The sequence below is a fragment of the Cryptosporidium parvum genome, chromosome 8, assembly GCF_000165345.1.
Source record: "Cryptosporidium parvum Iowa II chromosome 8, whole genome shotgun sequence".
Lineage (NCBI taxonomy): Eukaryota > Apicomplexa > Conoidasida > Eucoccidiorida > Cryptosporidiidae > Cryptosporidium > Cryptosporidium parvum.
Window position 1 is genome coordinate 58584 of NC_006987.1, and position 17252 is coordinate 75835.

A 17252-nucleotide genomic window follows, 5' to 3' on the forward strand; every position below is an offset into this window, starting at 1 on the left:
AATATATGTATATATATATTTATATATATAAATAATTAAATATATAAATTTAGGAGAGGGAATACAAGGTTGTATGATAAGAAAGAAAGATGTTGGTAATCAAAGAAGAGGATTACAACTCTTTGTGGGCAGAACTACAATGGGATGGAGAGAAGTTTGATAAAGTTATGGGATATTTTCGTAAGTATGCAGGATTAGAGGAAGGATTGAGCAGAGAAAAGCTTTCTAAGTTATTGCTTGACTTAGGAAAAAGCTGTTATACAATTAGAGGAGGTGTGAGCTCAATGACAGAGAGAGGGGACCTATGCTGGATCATGAGTGGGACTGACATGTTAAGCGGCTCCCAGTTTATGTGTTTGGCAGGACTATTGGATAATTCGACTCCACATTCTACTAGCAGCCCAGCAGGATTGTTAAGATTGGAAATGATATTTATGTACTATGATAAAGGGAATAAAGGATACTGGAATATGTATGATTGGGAGCTTTTAATGAGAGATATTCAATACCCTGCAAAGAATGGTGAGAAGTTGGTCCCATATCCACTTGGAGCTGACCAATATATTAACTTTGAAACTTTGAAAAAGTTGGTGGATACAAGAAGGCTTAGAGGTACATCTCAACTTTTGAGAGTTTCTTTTGAGTCAGGAAATCCAGAAAGGAAAGAAAACATAGAAATAATTAAAGATAGTAATATTACAGATAAAAAAGTAGATTCTGAGAACTTAATCTCTAATGTTAACAAGCCATTAAGTGATAATAATACATTTAGTTTGAAAGAAGGTAATGTAGAGTATATTAAATTGAGTGAAAAGACAACATATTCACCAATAATCCAAAGTAGAGGTAAACCAGATGAAAAGTTTTCAAACAATGTAAATACCCATAAGTTGCAAGTTTTTTCTCCACGAAAGAAAGTGGCAGAAAAGAAATCCCCATCTAAAAAAAGGCTTCAAAAACAGAACTCTGGGATTCATGAGGGATTTGACGCGAGCCAAGATACATTGTCTCCTCGACCGTTGACTTCTAGAGGGACCTTTTTTGATTATAATACAAAATCTTCAGTTTATCAAGATGGAGTTTCCTCTTATATGTCTAGAATCCCCGTTGTTTCAAATGCTCTGGACTCAAATTATACACCAAGGTTAGCATTTAGAGGAAGTGTTGCACCAAATTCTTATTACACAGTAAATGATGGAAGGCAATTTATAGCTAACCAAGTAACTCCGTCAGTTGTTCCAAATGCAATTCAGCATATACCTTACCAAATTCCTGTTAATGTATCATATCAGCAAATGCCAATTCAACAATTCATGAGGCCAACCTCAAATTATATCTCCCCACATATTGCAGCTCAAATAAATAAGGGAGTAATGGAGTCCGGATCTTTGGGCTCACCAATGATGAATTCTTCAAATGCTGGAGCTGATGATCGAAGTGGAATGCAAAATTTCAACAAATTTCAAACTTTTGGACAATCACTTCAAAATATGGGTCAGTCAATCATATCCATGATTCCCAAAGTCTTTTCTGTGCCTAATATTACAGTAGGAGCAGGCAACTATTCTTATGTATCTCAGGATGATATTCAGAAGAGAGGTGGCAAAAGTTTGAATGATGGAGTAATTAATCCTCATTTTCAGAGCTCTCCAAAGTCAATTATTAATACAAATGAACAACCGGATACAAATAGTATATATGGTTCAACTAGAAAAGTAAGTGATAACAGCAATTTCAACATGGGCGGTGAGACTATGAGTAATGGAATGATGCTTCCAAATTTCCACTCTACTTATTCAAATGAGAACTATCCAATGTCAATAGATTTATCAAAATTGAATGCTGTTACATTACCAGTGATTCCTGAGAGTGGTAGTAATTTCAATTCCTATCAAGTAGGAAAGGCTGGAGGTGAGATAGTGATTAAAGAAAGTGCTAATGAGGTAGAGGATGTTAAACTAAACAAAATTATTAGTCATGAAATTAAATCAGAGATAGAAAATGGTACAAAAAAGCCAATTAGAATTGAGGAAGTAGATCATTTCTTCACTTTTATGGAACAATTACTATATAATGAAATAGTTGGCAGTGCTGGTCTTTTTGATAAGGTATTAGAAAGCCATGAATCCAACTTCCAACTTTCAGACAAAGAAGAGATGTTGATTGGCCCATTAATGCAGTTAACTACGATGGATCAGTTTGTGTTAACATTTGCACTAAACTGCGTAGTTTCACATCAGAATTCTGGTAATTCATATAACCAAAATGAAGGAGTTCTTGGAAATGGGGTTTCAATTGATGTTGTTGGTGAGAAGATTAATTCTCTTATAGATCTGTTCCATCGTATCTATAGGATTATGTTTCAGGATTTAAGAAACGAGGTTGAGAGGAATGGCGATGCTATATTGAGTTCAAATAGTATAGATGACCAACAAAAGGTTCAAGATAAAGACCCATTTGTTGGATATGGTTTTCTTCCATATATTGTTAAGATGGTATGGGAGAAGGTTAGAGCAGCTCTAGAGGGAGACTTGGATATTATTGAAACTATTAAGGACATTTGTGTTGTTTATTATCATTATTTGTTGGAGTCGAATGGATCATTTGCCACCGAGAATAACTCCGAAGAAAGTTCTCAAGCTCTAAAGTATAGTTCTATCGAGGAAATGATTGAAATTGTTAGGCAAAGATATGTTGTGGCTATGAAGATGTTATCACTGAATAATTCTGCCAAGACTAATAGTGCAGAAGCGAAGAAGATTAAGAATCAGGCTTCAGTATTAAGACAAGAACCGGTACCAGATCCATCAATTTCAAAGATTACTCAGGCTCCTCATTCATTACCTAAACCACAAACTTGTATTGATTATTCTCATCTCCAAAATAAGGGTAAGAGTATTGGGCAGGTACAGAACCAAATTCGCTATGAAAACCAACTTAGAGGAGAAAATTTCAATTTAATATTGAAGGAAGTTAATAAGAGTGTCTTTGTACCTGTTGCAAAGAGTAGAGTCAGCAATTCATCTCCTCATTATCCTTTGACAGCAACATCATCTCCTAATTACAATTTAATTCAACAAGAGAATATAGCTAGGGATACAGAGAAGAAAGTAATAGTTGGAGGAAATAGCTCAAGAAGAAGCTTGACTTTAGACTCTGGAGAGTCTAATCCAAATGTAATTCCGTGTGTACTGCAAGAATCGATAATTGATACAGAAAATTCTAGTCAGCATCATCATAATAAAACACTGAATCATCAAGAATCCGTAGTAAATAAAGGCGATAATATGATGGGAGGCGCTTCATCCATTATGTCGTTTACATCCTCAGCTAATAGGAATTATTCATATATTAATAACACAAATAATGGTAAAGCACTTGCAAATATTGCTAGTTATTGTCCAGCAGAACATACATTAACAGATAAGATGCCAGAAACTAGATTAGAAAGAAAATCTAGAATTCCATCCAGAATCTTATAAGATCTTTTCTCTTTTGGAGGTCGAAAACAATATAATATATACTATATTAAATAAACAGAGTTATTAAAGTGTAGGTACGGAAGAAACCCACTTCTGTGGACTATTCAAAGTGTCCATTTACTTATTTTCTGTAATTCAATGAACAAATATAAATAGGTATATATAAATAATTACAAATTGCAAGGAATAATAGTAGATTGTCTTTGACTAAAATTACTTCCTGTGTGGAAGGTTACTAATAGAAAGTATTGCATTTTTAGCGGCAATGTTTGGCGGTAAATTGTTGTATTAAAAATTTATTAACATTTCTGAGTAAAAACAAAATTTGTTCTTTTTCAAAGAGTTGCTTAGTCATTACTTAAAATACCAAAAGATAGGTAGTATTAAGGGGAGTTGGATGATTGTGGCAGAAAGTAATTGGTAAGAAGTTTAGAGTTGAATTATGAAAAGTAAAGACCTTTGTTTTAATAATATAAACTAAAAATTCAAGCAAGAAGAAAAGAAGCTGAGAAAAATTAGGGAAGCAACAACACATTTATAATGGAGGCTTCAAGGTGTGAATTTGAGGAAGATATTGGTTCAGTTATGGAAATGGAGGAGCCAGAGCAGCCAATGGTATTAAATATTTACAATGTATTAGCAAGCGCAAATACTGGAGTGAATATTGATTTACCATGGTTTACAGAGAATTTTGGGAACACATATTATGATCCTCAGGAGTTTCCTGCTGCAAGGTAAGTTATTTTAAGTTTTTAAGGGGATAATTAATCCTAGGAAAGGATTAAATTACAGTTGGTGCATTTGAAATTAAATATATGTTTTTATATTTTAACTTAATTTCATGCCCTTATATACTCTATTTTTGCCATTTATAACATCTAATTTATTGTATTTTTAGAGCCGATATCCCAGATAAACATACGAAAAGTGTGGTTACAGTTTCGGCATTTTCAAATGGTAAAATTCAAGCCACAGGAGGGGTTAGCGTTGAATGTACAAAAAATTCACTCAAGAAGATCGTTAGAAAACTTAGAAGTAAAGGTTTTGAAAAAGCAAAACTTTTAAGTTTTGAGGTTCATAATATTCAAGCTGTTATTGATGCTGGCTTCCCTATTGATCTCAGAGTACTTCGCGAAATTTATGTTTTTGTGGACTATGAACCAGAAAGAAACCCTGGTCTCAGAATCCGTATTCCTGTTTTATATCTTTACAATCAAGGATGCAATCCTGAATTCTTACAACGGCAGCTATTAGCACACCAATATGGAAACGTGAATCAAAACAAAGGCAGACTAGAGCGGGCAAACAATCCCGCCTTTTTTAGAAATGGTAAAATTGAAATTGTGACATTAACCATTCATTTTTCTGGAAAGATAGGTATGGCAGGTGGAAGAAGTGTGGAAGGATTACAGAAAGTGTTGGAATATATAAAACCATATTTGATACGCTCTAGGTTAGTCTGAATCTTTTTGTATGTATTGTGTTTTTCCGATAACAATTGTACATACCACCTTAATATTATTGGAACAGATGGCTAGATTTGTGGTAAAGCAATTCATTCTTTGTTTAGTGACAAATTATAAGCAAAGAAGTAGATAGATAGAGTTGTTGAATTAGGAAATGTTATGTTATCGTTTGTTTTTAACTTAATTTGCTTTTTTTTTTTTTGTTAAGAGCTCTAATAAAGGGATCTATTAATTGATTTAAATAACGAGAGGTTTGACTCAAACAGAATGGAGGCGAACTCATTGAATGGGTCAGAGTTAGAAGGTTCTATTAAGAGGTTGAGTAAACCACAAATTACTATGGAAATTGTTAAAGTTGGCTTCCAGTCTTCTCTAATTATATTAATACAAACGTGCCCAAGCTTATCAATATTTGGATGAAGAATTTTACTTAAACACTTCACTTTTGGAGGCTTAAATGGGTACTCTTTTGGTACCCTAATAATAAATTGTAGTGTTTTATCTGTCCAAATACCCTCTTTAGGTTGTAAAACGACTACAAAACAATTAGATATATTGTCAAGATCTAACTTGCTTGTATCACATAGATTTTCTATAGTATCATTATCAAGAGCTGTTTCTGTATTAAATTTTACCTTACAAAACTCTGGTAATCCAACATCTTCAAATTCTTTTCTAAGCCTTAGCAGGGAAACATCCATATTAGTCTTGGCTTTAAGACTAAATTTAGGTCTATAATAAATAGAATTTATATAAATATATCCAGAGTTAATTAACGATAACAACTAGAGACTTTAAGGAAGAATCTTTTGAAAGCCTAGGATTACTTTAAGCTCACATTAATTTATCAATCTAGGAAATTACTGCTAAAGAATTATGCGCTATTATTAAAAATATATAAGGGGGAACATAAAAATATAAAATTGTATTATTCAAAATTATATCTAAGTTAAACCTGCATCTAAAACATACTTTGTTTAGAAAACCCAAATCCATAAAATACTTGAAATATCTCTGTTCTTAATCAATTATCTCCCCATCTTCAGAGTCCAATTTTGGCTTTGCAGTCTTTCTAAGCATTGATGTCCCGCACTTCTTACATAGTACAGCATTATATGATATAGGATAAGCCATACCTAGTTTACAGCTCTTACAAGGAGCAAAAATGCAGCCAAGATCTTGAGAGTTTGTACTGAGCAGAATCTGAGGAACAACACTTAGAATAGAGCACCTAACAACATCACCAGGTCTATAGCAGTCATTCATCCAATAGCTAGCCTGAGATTCTAAATGATCATTAGCTAAGCCCGTTGAGGCTGAACCGGATGAAGATCCGGATGTTGAGGATGCATATGTCACATTTGGATCTGCATCACTATTCATATTCCAACATCCAATATCTTGTGGACGTATTAGGCCTGTTACACCCTCTATTTCATTTTTATATCCTCTACCACTCCTATCTAAAAGTCTAACTTCCACTCCTTTTCTAGGTAAAACTCTGTTTACTACGCCTATGGCTTTTCCTCCTTCATTGTTTCCAACTTGCATTTTACCAATCTGGTCCTCTCTACACATTAAAGAGGCGTACATATCCCCATTATCATCCATATAGACTCCATATAGTGGCTCTTTGGCCTCTACTATGCGTCTAACTGGCTGACCTGGAATTAGAACCTTAACAGATTCCTCCTTCATCTTAGTCTAATTTTATAATATATTTTGTATTTAATGAAAATATATAGGTAAATGGTATCTTGGCGCCAAAAATAAGGATGAAAAGCAAGAATTAATAATTAATAGTAAAATAATATTTAAAAAGTTGGTGTGAATCAACATGAGCTAGCTTTGTAATATGTATTGTGTTTCGTCCGAATATTTGTTGAAACTCGTGTTTTTTCGAATTAAAAGGATGCTTTTGTACCAAACAAAAGTTTTGTACATAATAGCTTTGTAGATAGGAAAGATAATGTGAAAAATACATACATAATTAAAATGATTAAGGTCATTAGAATAAAATAAAAAAATGACAAAAAGATGGAATCCTATATATATATATATATATATATATATATATATATATATTTTTTTTTTTGGTTTAATCAGAATACATAATATGGCAAGCAAATAGACTTCAACAAGTGGGGAAAGACTGAACAAAATATGTGGAATTTGTAGCAAGTGTGGGAAGGAGAGAATTATAATTAATTAATTAATTAAAGTTATTCAAGTTAATAGGGGAAAAGGAAAAAGAAACAAAACTGTGAGGTTTCTAGAATTGTAAGTATAAACAAAATAAGAAGAATATTCTAACCCAATATGGCAATTACGAGAAGAAGAGGAGCGGAGGAAAATAGGCCAAAGAGTACTCCCTCTAGATCAGCCAGAAGAACTAAGGAAGAGGATGTGGAATTTGGTTTAATGGAAGTGATTAGAGAAAAGGTATATAGTATTTCATTTTTATTTAAAAGTATGATACCATCTTGGGGATTATTACTTTTTTGGTTATTTTCAGCTCTAGAAAGTAGCTTTTTTTATATATACGTATCATTATTCTCCCCACTTCTTAGACCTCTAGTTTTTGAGGGCCAAGGCCACAAAATATTAATGAGCTACTTGGGAAATCAGAGTTTCTTTCCTTTACTTCAAAAATACAAGATAATAAGCCATATTGATCAAGTTTTCGGATGGTTAAGTACATGGGATCAAACAAACCAACTAAGATTTTTAGCATTCTGTTCATCTTTTATTTTTGGATATGTAATATATAGAGGATATGAGGTTTGCCCAACTTACTCAATGGTAAATTACCACCTTGGTAAATATCCAAGTTTTGGTATAATGATGGGGTCGGTAATATCTTCCACTTTGGGAGGAGTAATGGGTGGCATTTTATTATTTTACCTTGGAAACGAATATCAAATAATTCCAAAATATCTACTTGAGGGTTTGAAGCATGGGGATTACAGTCTTTTCCCTCTGAGTAGTTTTTTTGGAGAAGCTCTACTTTCTTTCCTCTATAGTCTTGGAGTTAGCATTGTGTGTAGGGTTGGACCAGGGTTTTTTGGAGCGGCAGAAATCTCCTGGTTTTCAAATGCCAATATTAGTATAATTGCTAGTTCCATGAGGGCTCCTGGAAACTTATCTCTAACTTATTCTGCTCTTTATGGTGCATACTCTGGAGATTATATAGGAGCCACAATTCTTGGAATTGCAAATATCACAGGAACTTTGTTAATGAATTTCCTTTTGATGTTTAGAGGAAGTTCAATTGCAAAAAAGACCCAAGTTAGGCGCAAGACCACAACCAAATCCAAACAAAAGTAATTCTTTGTAAAATGTCTGTTTTTCCTATCTACTCATTTATCATTTGTTTTCTTTTTTTTTCCTCACCTTAATTTTTCTCGTTTATGTTTTTTATCTGGCCTTATAAATTCCACGACTTTACGAGCATAAAACATTCAGGCAATGAATTCGTGCATCCACGTCATGTGGAACGCCGGTATGGGAAATAAACTTGTTGGGGGGAAATTATTGCATGCAAACAGAGGCATCAGAAGAGTAAAAAGTTGGGAAATGAGAAAGGTATGAAAAAAATTGTTTTGAATATAAAAAAAAAAGTTAAAGCAAATAAGTATATATATTTGAAATTCACTGGATAGCATTACATTCAAAAGGAGCCAAGAAGTTTTCATATGAAGTGTAGTTAATTTTGGAGAGATACATTTGTGTGGCAGGTTTTCCAGTTTTTTGGAGTAGCTGGGGAATAAGTTGTACAGGAAGGAAAACAAAGCTTTCCCCATTGCTGAGAGACTTTAGAAGACCAAATTCATTGAAAGTCATAAGAATATCATTGCATTCAATTCTAGTCATCTCACTTAACTGTTGGACGGTGATAAACCTGGTATTTGGGCAGCATCCAATGGAAGGACAAGAAGATTTATCAGAATTTGCATCTGAATTCATTTTTCTCTCTTTTTGTTTTGAAGATCTGGTAGTCCTTTGAGTGGACTGAGTCTGATGAATAACATCTTGGAAATTACTTATAGTTGCAGCTTGTTTCAGTAATGATTTCTCCTGAGGTTGGTCTTTTTGGGGTTTATTCCAAAGAATTACATCTTGAGAGCCGTCCATTAAAAGTTCTAGTAAAATATAGCCCCAATATGATATATAAGAGACTCTACCAAGATCTGAAAGTGGTCTTTCAGGAGAGCCTGGCTTTTGCTCAAGATTTGAAAGGCAATATGAAAAGTTAATTAAGTACTTTCCATAGCCCTTTCGCTGATATTGAGGAAGAATCATTATACAAGAAAGATTATTCTTGCTGAACTTTTCTTTTGAAAAATATCCAACAATGTGATAACCTTTATCATCGCATTCAGTAAGGACATAAAACAAGAAGAGATGTACAGAGTTGTATAAAGTTTTATGATCCAAGAAAAGCTTTGAAAGGAAGCATAGATTTTCGCAATAAACTCTGGCAAGCCTTCCATCAACTTCAAACATGGAAAGTCCATCTTGTCTAATAAGCTCGTTTCCAGGGGGATAGAACATAATGCAACATCTCTGATGTCTAGTATATTCATCTGAATGAGCAAAGAATGAGAGGCAAAATTCGCATATATATAAAATATCAACATTCTGTACCTCCTTAGGGTATGGAGAATAGTACCAAGTATCAACCACAAAAGGTCCCATAGCTATTTTGCCAATTGTCTTTACTTTGGTTAATTCTTCGTGCTCCTTTAAGTATTCTTCATCCATTCCTTCGTGTGCTATGTCATGATAATATGGAATCTCCCCAATAATTATGTCATCCTTTGCAACAGAAATATCTGAAGCTTTTAGTTTAGGTTTTGGAGGTTCATTAGTCGAAGCAGAGGCTTCTGAATTCTGGGTTTCATGGTCGTGTTTTGGCTTGCTGTGAGAAAGAGGTAAGTATTCATTTGGAATAACTCTCAAAGATTCCCATGTTAGCCAACAATCCAACCTACGATCTGTTCCTTCCCAGTGAATATAGTAGTCATAGTTCATTGCAGGATTAGTATTGCTTCCTTTAAGTTTTGCCCTTCTTCTCTCTCTACAGTGCACCACTAGAGCTGGCCTCCAGATTCTAATGAGATTGGAGCTTGAATGATCCATACCTTCTGGAAGTCTTAACAAAGGTTTTCCCGAACTCTTCTGAGCGGATTTTTGTCGATACTCACATCCCATTATTTGTGTCTTGGGTAGCAGTGCTCCCGGAAACTGCTTCATATAAATATCAAGTCCAGACATTCCTCCACTTTTCTTTTGTTCGCCAGAAGACACCTTCTGGCCTTTCTTAAGTACCTTTGTCGTATCATCTTTGCTACTCTTTGTCATCCACACGAAAAATCTACTACTCTTTAATAGAAGGTAAAAAAGATATCCTTCTCAATAGTCTTTTGATTTCTGGGTAAATGAGCAACTGTTGAAATCCTCCTCAATTTTAATTAATTATTTCAGTTTTTTCCCCTCTAATTTAATTTTTTAAAAAAATCACACTTGGAGTCAAACGCTTTCTTTTGTCCTATACTTTTCCCTATCTTAAATACTAATTCTATTTAACCTTGATCAAATTAACCCATGGATTCCCCGCCTTAAACACGCAATTTGGCGGTAATAACTTGCCAGGTAAGTGGGGTGACCAGTAAAGAGAATAAGTCAAGAATTAATAGACATGAAGATTAATTAGTATAATATAGATGATTTTGTCAAATTTTTTTGGTTATTAGACTTCTTTTGTGTGTATACTCTTGTTTATATAAGTTGTAGATATTGTAATAGGTTGTAAATCAAATGAAAGAATTGTTAATGGTGTTTGAAACTTCGGAAATAATTGTCGAATTTAAATTTGAGTTATTAATGAAAGGATGGCAGGTATCGGATACTGCATGGGCAAAGAGAATATCCATCCAGCTTGAATAGATACCAGAAATGACATCTACATTCTGAATGCTCCCCGATGTATGTCCTTCAAGGAGCTTATGACAATATAAACAATATAAGGGTACTAAAATTTGAGGTATGGCGTTAGGGTTTACTGATAAAATCATTTTAGCTGCATCATCTAAGATCTCTTCCTCTGAGGATGACTGATAGAAAGAGCATTCCTGGCAAAGTTGATTTTTTAAACAGCTCAATTTTGCAAGACTATCTCTATTAAAATTTGACGTAGATTCCCAAAGTTGCTTTTCTTGATTCCAAGTAGGAGAGAGAACAGTCCAAAATATCAAATTAATATGCTGAGAAAATTCAATCATTGTTCTTAAAAATGGAGGGATCTTTAGGTTAGATCCTTGACCCGAAAATTCAGGAATTAGTTGTGAAATTGTTTCCAAAATCCCTCTTTGGGGATAAAATTCTGTCATTAAAATAAGCTGTTTATCAAGAGAGATATCTTTTGTTGGAATAGATTCTGCCATGTACTCTTCCGGGAGATTTTCTTGAAAGTTATACTGTGAATACATATCTATTTTTTCGTTGATAATATTCAGAAATAGAGTAGGAGAAACACCTACAAAATGCTCCAAAATCATCCAAATAGACACTATCTGGTTAGTACCTTCAATTCTTGCCAATTCTATAAGAAGAATTATCTTTTCTAATAACAAAAGCAGTTGTTTTAGAGATATTTTGGGTCCGAATGATTTCTGAAGCTCCAAAGTTACTTGGTTAAATCTCTCCACTATAAGTTTTCTAGAAAAATCGATCTGTTGATCTTTTAAAGGCACAATCTGATGAATGAAATCTCTGATTAACTTGAGAAATACTGAAATTGATTCATCCATGCTCCAATCTGGGATATACTCATTTAGAAAACATTGTCTACACTTTAAATCACTTGATTCTCCATTACTCATAAGAAAGATTTTATCTGCCTCTGTTTCAAGATTATCTGATACATATTCAAATAAGAAAGGAATCTTATTTGAAATCAATGTCAATGCTCTTAGTACATCATCTTTTAAATCTGGTGAGTCTGAACATTCTTGTAAATAAATTGCAGGGTCGCAAAGATCAGTCTCTACCAGCCAAAGAGCATAGTTCATCAAAACTCTGGATCTCAAATTCTTTGACTTGAGTTCCAAAGGTACTTCCTCAAGAAATCCTTCATAAAAGAGAGGATCAAACAAATGTACAGCAAGAAATGGCCCATACAATTCAGATGACTCGTATATATGAACAATTAATTTGCTTAAATCCCTTGAAAGCAAATACAAAGCTCCAAGTTCATGCTCTAATATATCTTGAGGAGCTTTCCTAAGAGCAGATGATCTCTTATTTTGTGATGATCTCGTCACAGAAGAGCCGAGTCCAGCTACTGGAGACGTATACTGGCTTAAACAGTCCAAGTAAACAGATAAGAACTGAGGAAAGTTATCCAAAGTTATTCCAGAAACATACCTTGAAGAAAACACAAAAGCTTCTAACCAAGAATCAGAACAGTCCTGAATTACGCCTCCATTACCAAAAATTCCTTCTAAGGCAGTCTGAACTACAGCAGGAAGACTATTCTTCAATGATTGAAGTTCTTTGGTTAAGCCTCTGCTAATTGGATAAATGTCCTTCGAATAATGGCTTAGCAAATTACTTAAAGTAAGTATAAATTTATTGTTCGGAAACAAACTCCAAAGACTTGAGTTAAATAATTCAACCTCTCCCAATAATAGAGCTCTTGTAAGGAGCTTTCCAAGTCTTTCTTCTGCATGCATAGCTTCCGATACCCTACCAGTTTCTTGTAAATCTAAAAAGTTGTCAGAAGCTTCAGTTAACTGTCCAACTAACTGAGAAACAGAATCTCTCATTCCATATTTAAGATACCATTTGAACAAATTATCTATTAATTCATCTTCATCCGAATAAAATACCACGTAGAATAACTCAAATATATATGCACTGAAAAAAAACATGTCCATTGATTCCTGAAGTTCATCAGGATTACCAAAGTAAGTACTCAAATTACCAAATGACTCAGAAAACACACTTTTCAAGCTGGAAACATACTGCTCCAGAGATTTAGATATTGCTTGGTCGCTTTTATTCCTTAATGTTGTATTGGCTTCATATTGGAAAGTCTCAAAAACATGATGTAAACTCTTTGCCATTACCTCCATCAAGGCCATCTCTGAGCTACCCGGATCAAAACTCGGATCATCCATTATGCCTATTCTTCCAACTTTCTTTACTTTTCTTCCTAATTCCCACAATGATCAGATTTCAACTTTCTAACCAAATTATCTGCCTAATAATAATAGCACGTTTGGGCGGGAACTTCTTACTTTAAAGTCCCACATTAATACATAGGATTTTTTAGGCCAAAGATTATTTAAATTTTCAAATTTTATCCTTTAGTTATATTCTGAGCTTAAAGCGATTAATTGAGTTTTAGAAACAAAATTAATTTAGTGCATTGGAGTAAAAACTCCTTTTATTTCTTGGTAGTAAGAAAAGGAAGTCTGCTCTACAAACATTTGGACTAGGCCATCTAAAGAATAAGCTTAATGTTTTATTCTTAATCATTTGAAAGTTTAGTTTGTTCAAATTGTTCACTTCTCTTTTATCATTTTGAATTATAAATTAGCTTCATAGCTCTTTCTTTTATTTACAAACTTCTATTCGTTACATTTGTTTTAAACATGTATGAATAAGATGGAATAGGCATGTTTCATCTATAAGCAGTAGATTCCTGTGAGATTCCCTATGGCTAATATACTACAACTCCGTTAGAAAGACATTAAGATCTGTGTATTATAATAATCTAAATTTCTTGGTGTCAAAGCTAAACTATTTTGAAGAATTTAACCATTATAGGTAGTATTTAAAAATATGTCTCTAACTTTCTTGTATTTTATTGTAACTGACTATTAATTTTATTAGTTACTTTCCAACTCAATAAAGTTAGTCTTTTAAATTACAGCAATAACAGAGTTGAGTGATGTATTCTGCAATACCAAGTCCTTATGGATAAATAATATTTATTAATACTGAATTACTAAACTTCCTTGTATATTTAGCATCTTTACTATTTTCTAACTCAATATTCTGTTTGCTCAAGTCATGCAATTTTGGCGGGAAATATGCAACAATAAATATTACCATTTTGTAGGAAAAAATATAATAATAAAAGAATTAGCATAGTTTGTAAGAATATGAAGGGTAGGCATTAGAGTGGACATTACTTTGTTCGGTATTTATTTAAGAACCAGCTGTGGGAAAGCAGAGTACAAATTTTAACAAGTACAAAGTTTCCTAAATGAGAGTTGAAAATAATGGGTAATTCTTTAGGAGTTGAGATTTTTAGAAATCAAGCTGATATTTGTATAGCAATTAATGAACTAACCAGCAAAAAAGAAAAGGTTTTGATTCTAGAAAAGATAATTAAAAGGGATGAAATGAAAGAGAAGTTTGTGATATTGGGAGGATCATTAAAGGATATAGAACTGGAAGAAACTAAAAGTCAAAGATTTTTGTTGATATTTATTCGAACAAGTTTGTTGGATTTTAAGAGAATAATTTTAGAAATTATGGAAGAAATTCAAAAAAAGATTCAAATTTCAGTAATGGTAGAAGATAAACAAAATCAGGAAAGTTTTTATTTATTGAAGGGCAGCTTAGGTACAGACTTTGATAAGTTAGAGGTTCTTTTGTATGAAAAAGAAAGCACTTTTGACCCTGTAAGAATACTGAAACACAACTTTGAACTTGAAGATTTTCTGGAAAGATATACCTTTAAAAATAACTTCACTAAAACTTTAGGTATATTTAATTGCCTAGATGACCAAGAACCCATCCAGCTTCAAAGTTTAAATAACAATATGGTAGATTTAACACACTTTGTTCATATCAATATTGGCAAATCATGCACAGAATTCCTACATTTTACGGAAAATTCTTGCTCAAAAAGAGTTGGAAATATTGAAATTGGAGAATACACCTTCTGGGGTTTAGTAAATATACTTGACCTCAAGATAGAAAACATGGAGGACATTGATAAGATTGTTTCTAAAGGTAATATTCAAAACTGTGATTTAATTGTTAAAGATATTTATGGACAATCTTATCCTGAAATCAATCTTGAAGGAGATTCTGTGGCTTCTTCACTGGGAAAACTACAATTTCTTAACCATGATCAGAAGAACTTCTCTCCAGAGGATCTAATTAAGAGTATCGTTATACTACTTACGAACCAGCTTGTACAAAAAGGAATATTGCACTCTCAAATTCTCCAAGAAAACAACATTATCATCTCAGGATTTATCACTAGCTCCCCAAAAATTATGGCAGCTATTCACAATACCTTCCAAGTTTTATCTGATAAATTTAATGTATTCTTCATCAAATCAATTATTAATACTGCATGCATTTGTCCTAATTTCGAAATTAAATACTAACATCACTTCCTTCTTCTCCTCAAACTAGCCTTCTTTTCTTAAATGTTGTATATTCCCACTCCTTTTCCTTTAACTTTTCCATATCTTCTCTCATTCTTCTTATCTTTTATCCTTCCTTTTTATGTTTCTATTAATTTGCATAATCTGCACCTTTTTTTGGCGCCAAGGTCATGCATTACGCTTTAAATACTTGGCTTCTTAAAATTAATAAAAGAAATTGGTTGAAGAAAAAAAAACTTAAATTTAAAAAGAAGAAAGCATTCCAATAAACTCAACTCAATGCCTCCACTCTTGAAGTATTTGTATGGATGATTTCATATGTCAAATAAGGAGCATGAAGCAAAAGAGCGTTTCCGTCCAGGAGACATCTTTGAAGGATATTATTTCCCAGGAGTTCTATGTGGTAGAACTTTATGCTACTATAGGGATGTGGTAAGACTACTTAGAGGCTATAGGAGAAAGATTTTGAGCATGGATAGAGAGATCGATTTCAAGAATCCAGGTACCTTTAAGTTGTTTAGTCAAACATATAGAGAGATGAAGTTTAGTGCAGTACAATTCTGTACCGAAATTGAAGAGAAGGAGGAATGCTTTCAGATTCTACTTGGTGTTGTTATTCGTCTTTTTAATAAGAGATTAGAGCTTGATTTACCAGATAATCATAATACTAATTATCAAAGTGAAAATGTTCCTTGGAAAATTAGTCAAGAAAAGATTAGTGAATTTCAAGCCAATTCCGACAGTTCTAAGGATCAAAAATCTGGAAATAAGGAAGATATTTTGGATTTGAATGTTAGTATTATGATTATGGACAGTCTCCAGGACACTTTCGATGATAGAAGCAACCACAATCTAAGAAATACTGACTTTGAAGACCTTCATCACAACGTTACAATCATATATCTGTTATTTTTAATATTTAAATCCCAATACAAAACAGGTTTGGAAGATGGTCAAGAGGATTCTCAAACTTTTGAATATATGAGAATTCCTGTTACCATTGAGACCTTAGAAACTATTAAAAAAGTTGTTCAAGATTGTGAAATAAAAGGTAATTTATTCCCTGAAGTCAAGTTCATTTTGAATACTATGCTCCAAGATGGAATATTCCTAGTTAACTTATATAATGGACCTCAGTATTACTACCAAGATAGATACGGTAATCCTTTGATGCCAGATCCTTTAGAAAAGAGGTTTCTAGAAATTGAAGGTGTTATTGACTCTACGGAATCAAACAATAGAGAGTCCAAAAAAGAAGATGAAAAAATTTTCATGGACTACCTTCAGGACCTGAGGACTCAATTGATACAGAAAATAGAGACATTAAGTCTCCAAGTACAAAAGGAAGAAGAATCTAAAGTTATTTTAGAAAGTTTTCAACTACTACTAAAAGATTTGGATGAAAGGATAGCTAAATACGAACTTTTTAAGTTTAATCATTCTCAAAGGCTTAATTCTGTTGATTTGAAAATTTCAAAAGATATTCAAAAAAAGGATGATAACAAAAGAAGAAAGATAGATAATGATCACCTATTAGATCAATCTTTAACAGAAATAGACCTCAAAAATGGTGAGACACTTCTTCCAAGAATGTCTTTGCCTTTTACTGGTGAAAATAAAAATGAATATGGTGAATGGAAGGACTTGTTTTCCGAAAAGGATCCAAATCCAGAAGAAATCATAGATGAATCCAAAATAATTCATGAGAACACTGTTCAAATAGAGGAGAAAAACAATAAAGTAAGTGATAAGGCTTTAGAAGAAAATATAATAACAACAAGATCAAATAACAATTCTGAGACAAATAATGAATCTCAAGCTTTGGAAAATTCACTAATCTCAATATTAAATAGAATAGAAGAATTAGTAAATAGGGAGATTTAATATAT

At 32.9% G+C, this 17252-nt stretch overlaps 9 protein-coding genes across 9 annotated transcripts; 5 read left to right on the forward strand and 4 right to left on the reverse strand.

Annotated features, from left to right (window-relative positions):
• Positions 1 to 89: 89 nt before the first annotated feature.
• cgd8_200 (hypothetical protein) lies at positions 90 to 3482 on the forward strand (the record flags this gene model as incomplete). The annotated part of the gene is made up of 1 exon (XM_625484.1): positions 90 to 3482. The coding sequence occupies one exon, from the start codon at positions 90 to 92 to the stop codon at positions 3480 to 3482; it is 3393 nt and encodes a 1130-aa protein (XP_625484.1).
• Positions 3483 to 4357: 875 nt separating this feature from the next.
• cgd8_210 (transcription factor TFIID, TBP) lies at positions 4358 to 4945 on the forward strand (the record flags this gene model as incomplete). Its single annotated transcript, XM_625485.1, has 1 exon — positions 4358 to 4945. A coding segment is annotated over one exon (588 nt), but the record flags the coding sequence as incomplete, so codon positions are not given.
• A 215-nt stretch (positions 4946 to 5160) lies between these two features.
• cgd8_220 (ubiquitin-conjugating enzyme e2) lies at positions 5161 to 5733 on the reverse strand (the record flags this gene model as incomplete). The annotated part of the gene is made up of 1 exon (XM_001388379.1): positions 5161 to 5733. The coding sequence occupies one exon, from the start codon at positions 5731 to 5733 to the stop codon at positions 5161 to 5163; it is 573 nt and encodes a 190-aa protein (XP_001388416.1).
• Positions 5734 to 5968: 235 nt separating this feature from the next.
• cgd8_230 (conserved hypothetical protein) lies at positions 5969 to 6646 on the reverse strand (the record flags this gene model as incomplete). Its single annotated transcript, XM_625486.1, has 1 exon — positions 5969 to 6646. One exon carries the CDS (start codon positions 6644 to 6646, stop codon positions 5969 to 5971), a length of 678 nt encoding a protein of 225 aa, XP_625486.1.
• A 621-nt stretch (positions 6647 to 7267) lies between these two features.
• Positions 7268 to 8275, forward strand: cgd8_240 (hypothetical protein with 6 transmembrane domains; the record flags this gene model as incomplete). The annotated part of the gene is made up of 1 exon (XM_625487.1): positions 7268 to 8275. One exon carries the CDS (start codon positions 7268 to 7270, stop codon positions 8273 to 8275), a length of 1008 nt encoding a protein of 335 aa, XP_625487.1.
• A 324-nt stretch (positions 8276 to 8599) lies between these two features.
• On the reverse strand, positions 8600 to 10312 carry cgd8_250 (MOZ/SAS histone aceytl-transferase; the record flags this gene model as incomplete). The annotated part of the gene is made up of 1 exon (XM_625488.1): positions 8600 to 10312. The coding sequence occupies one exon, from the start codon at positions 10310 to 10312 to the stop codon at positions 8600 to 8602; it is 1713 nt and encodes a 570-aa protein (XP_625488.1).
• Positions 10313 to 10764: 452 nt separating this feature from the next.
• On the reverse strand, positions 10765 to 13131 carry cgd8_260 (hypothetical protein; the record flags this gene model as incomplete). Its single annotated transcript, XM_625489.1, has 1 exon — positions 10765 to 13131. One exon carries the CDS (start codon positions 13129 to 13131, stop codon positions 10765 to 10767), a length of 2367 nt encoding a protein of 788 aa, XP_625489.1.
• Positions 13132 to 14241: 1110 nt separating this feature from the next.
• cgd8_270 (conserved hypothetical protein) lies at positions 14242 to 15363 on the forward strand (the record flags this gene model as incomplete). Its single annotated transcript, XM_625490.1, has 1 exon — positions 14242 to 15363. One exon carries the CDS (start codon positions 14242 to 14244, stop codon positions 15361 to 15363), a length of 1122 nt encoding a protein of 373 aa, XP_625490.1.
• A 318-nt stretch (positions 15364 to 15681) lies between these two features.
• On the forward strand, positions 15682 to 17247 carry cgd8_280 (apcomplexan conserved protein; the record flags this gene model as incomplete). Its single annotated transcript, XM_625491.1, has 1 exon — positions 15682 to 17247. The coding sequence occupies one exon, from the start codon at positions 15682 to 15684 to the stop codon at positions 17245 to 17247; it is 1566 nt and encodes a 521-aa protein (XP_625491.1).
• Between the last annotated feature and the right edge of the window lie 5 nt (positions 17248 to 17252).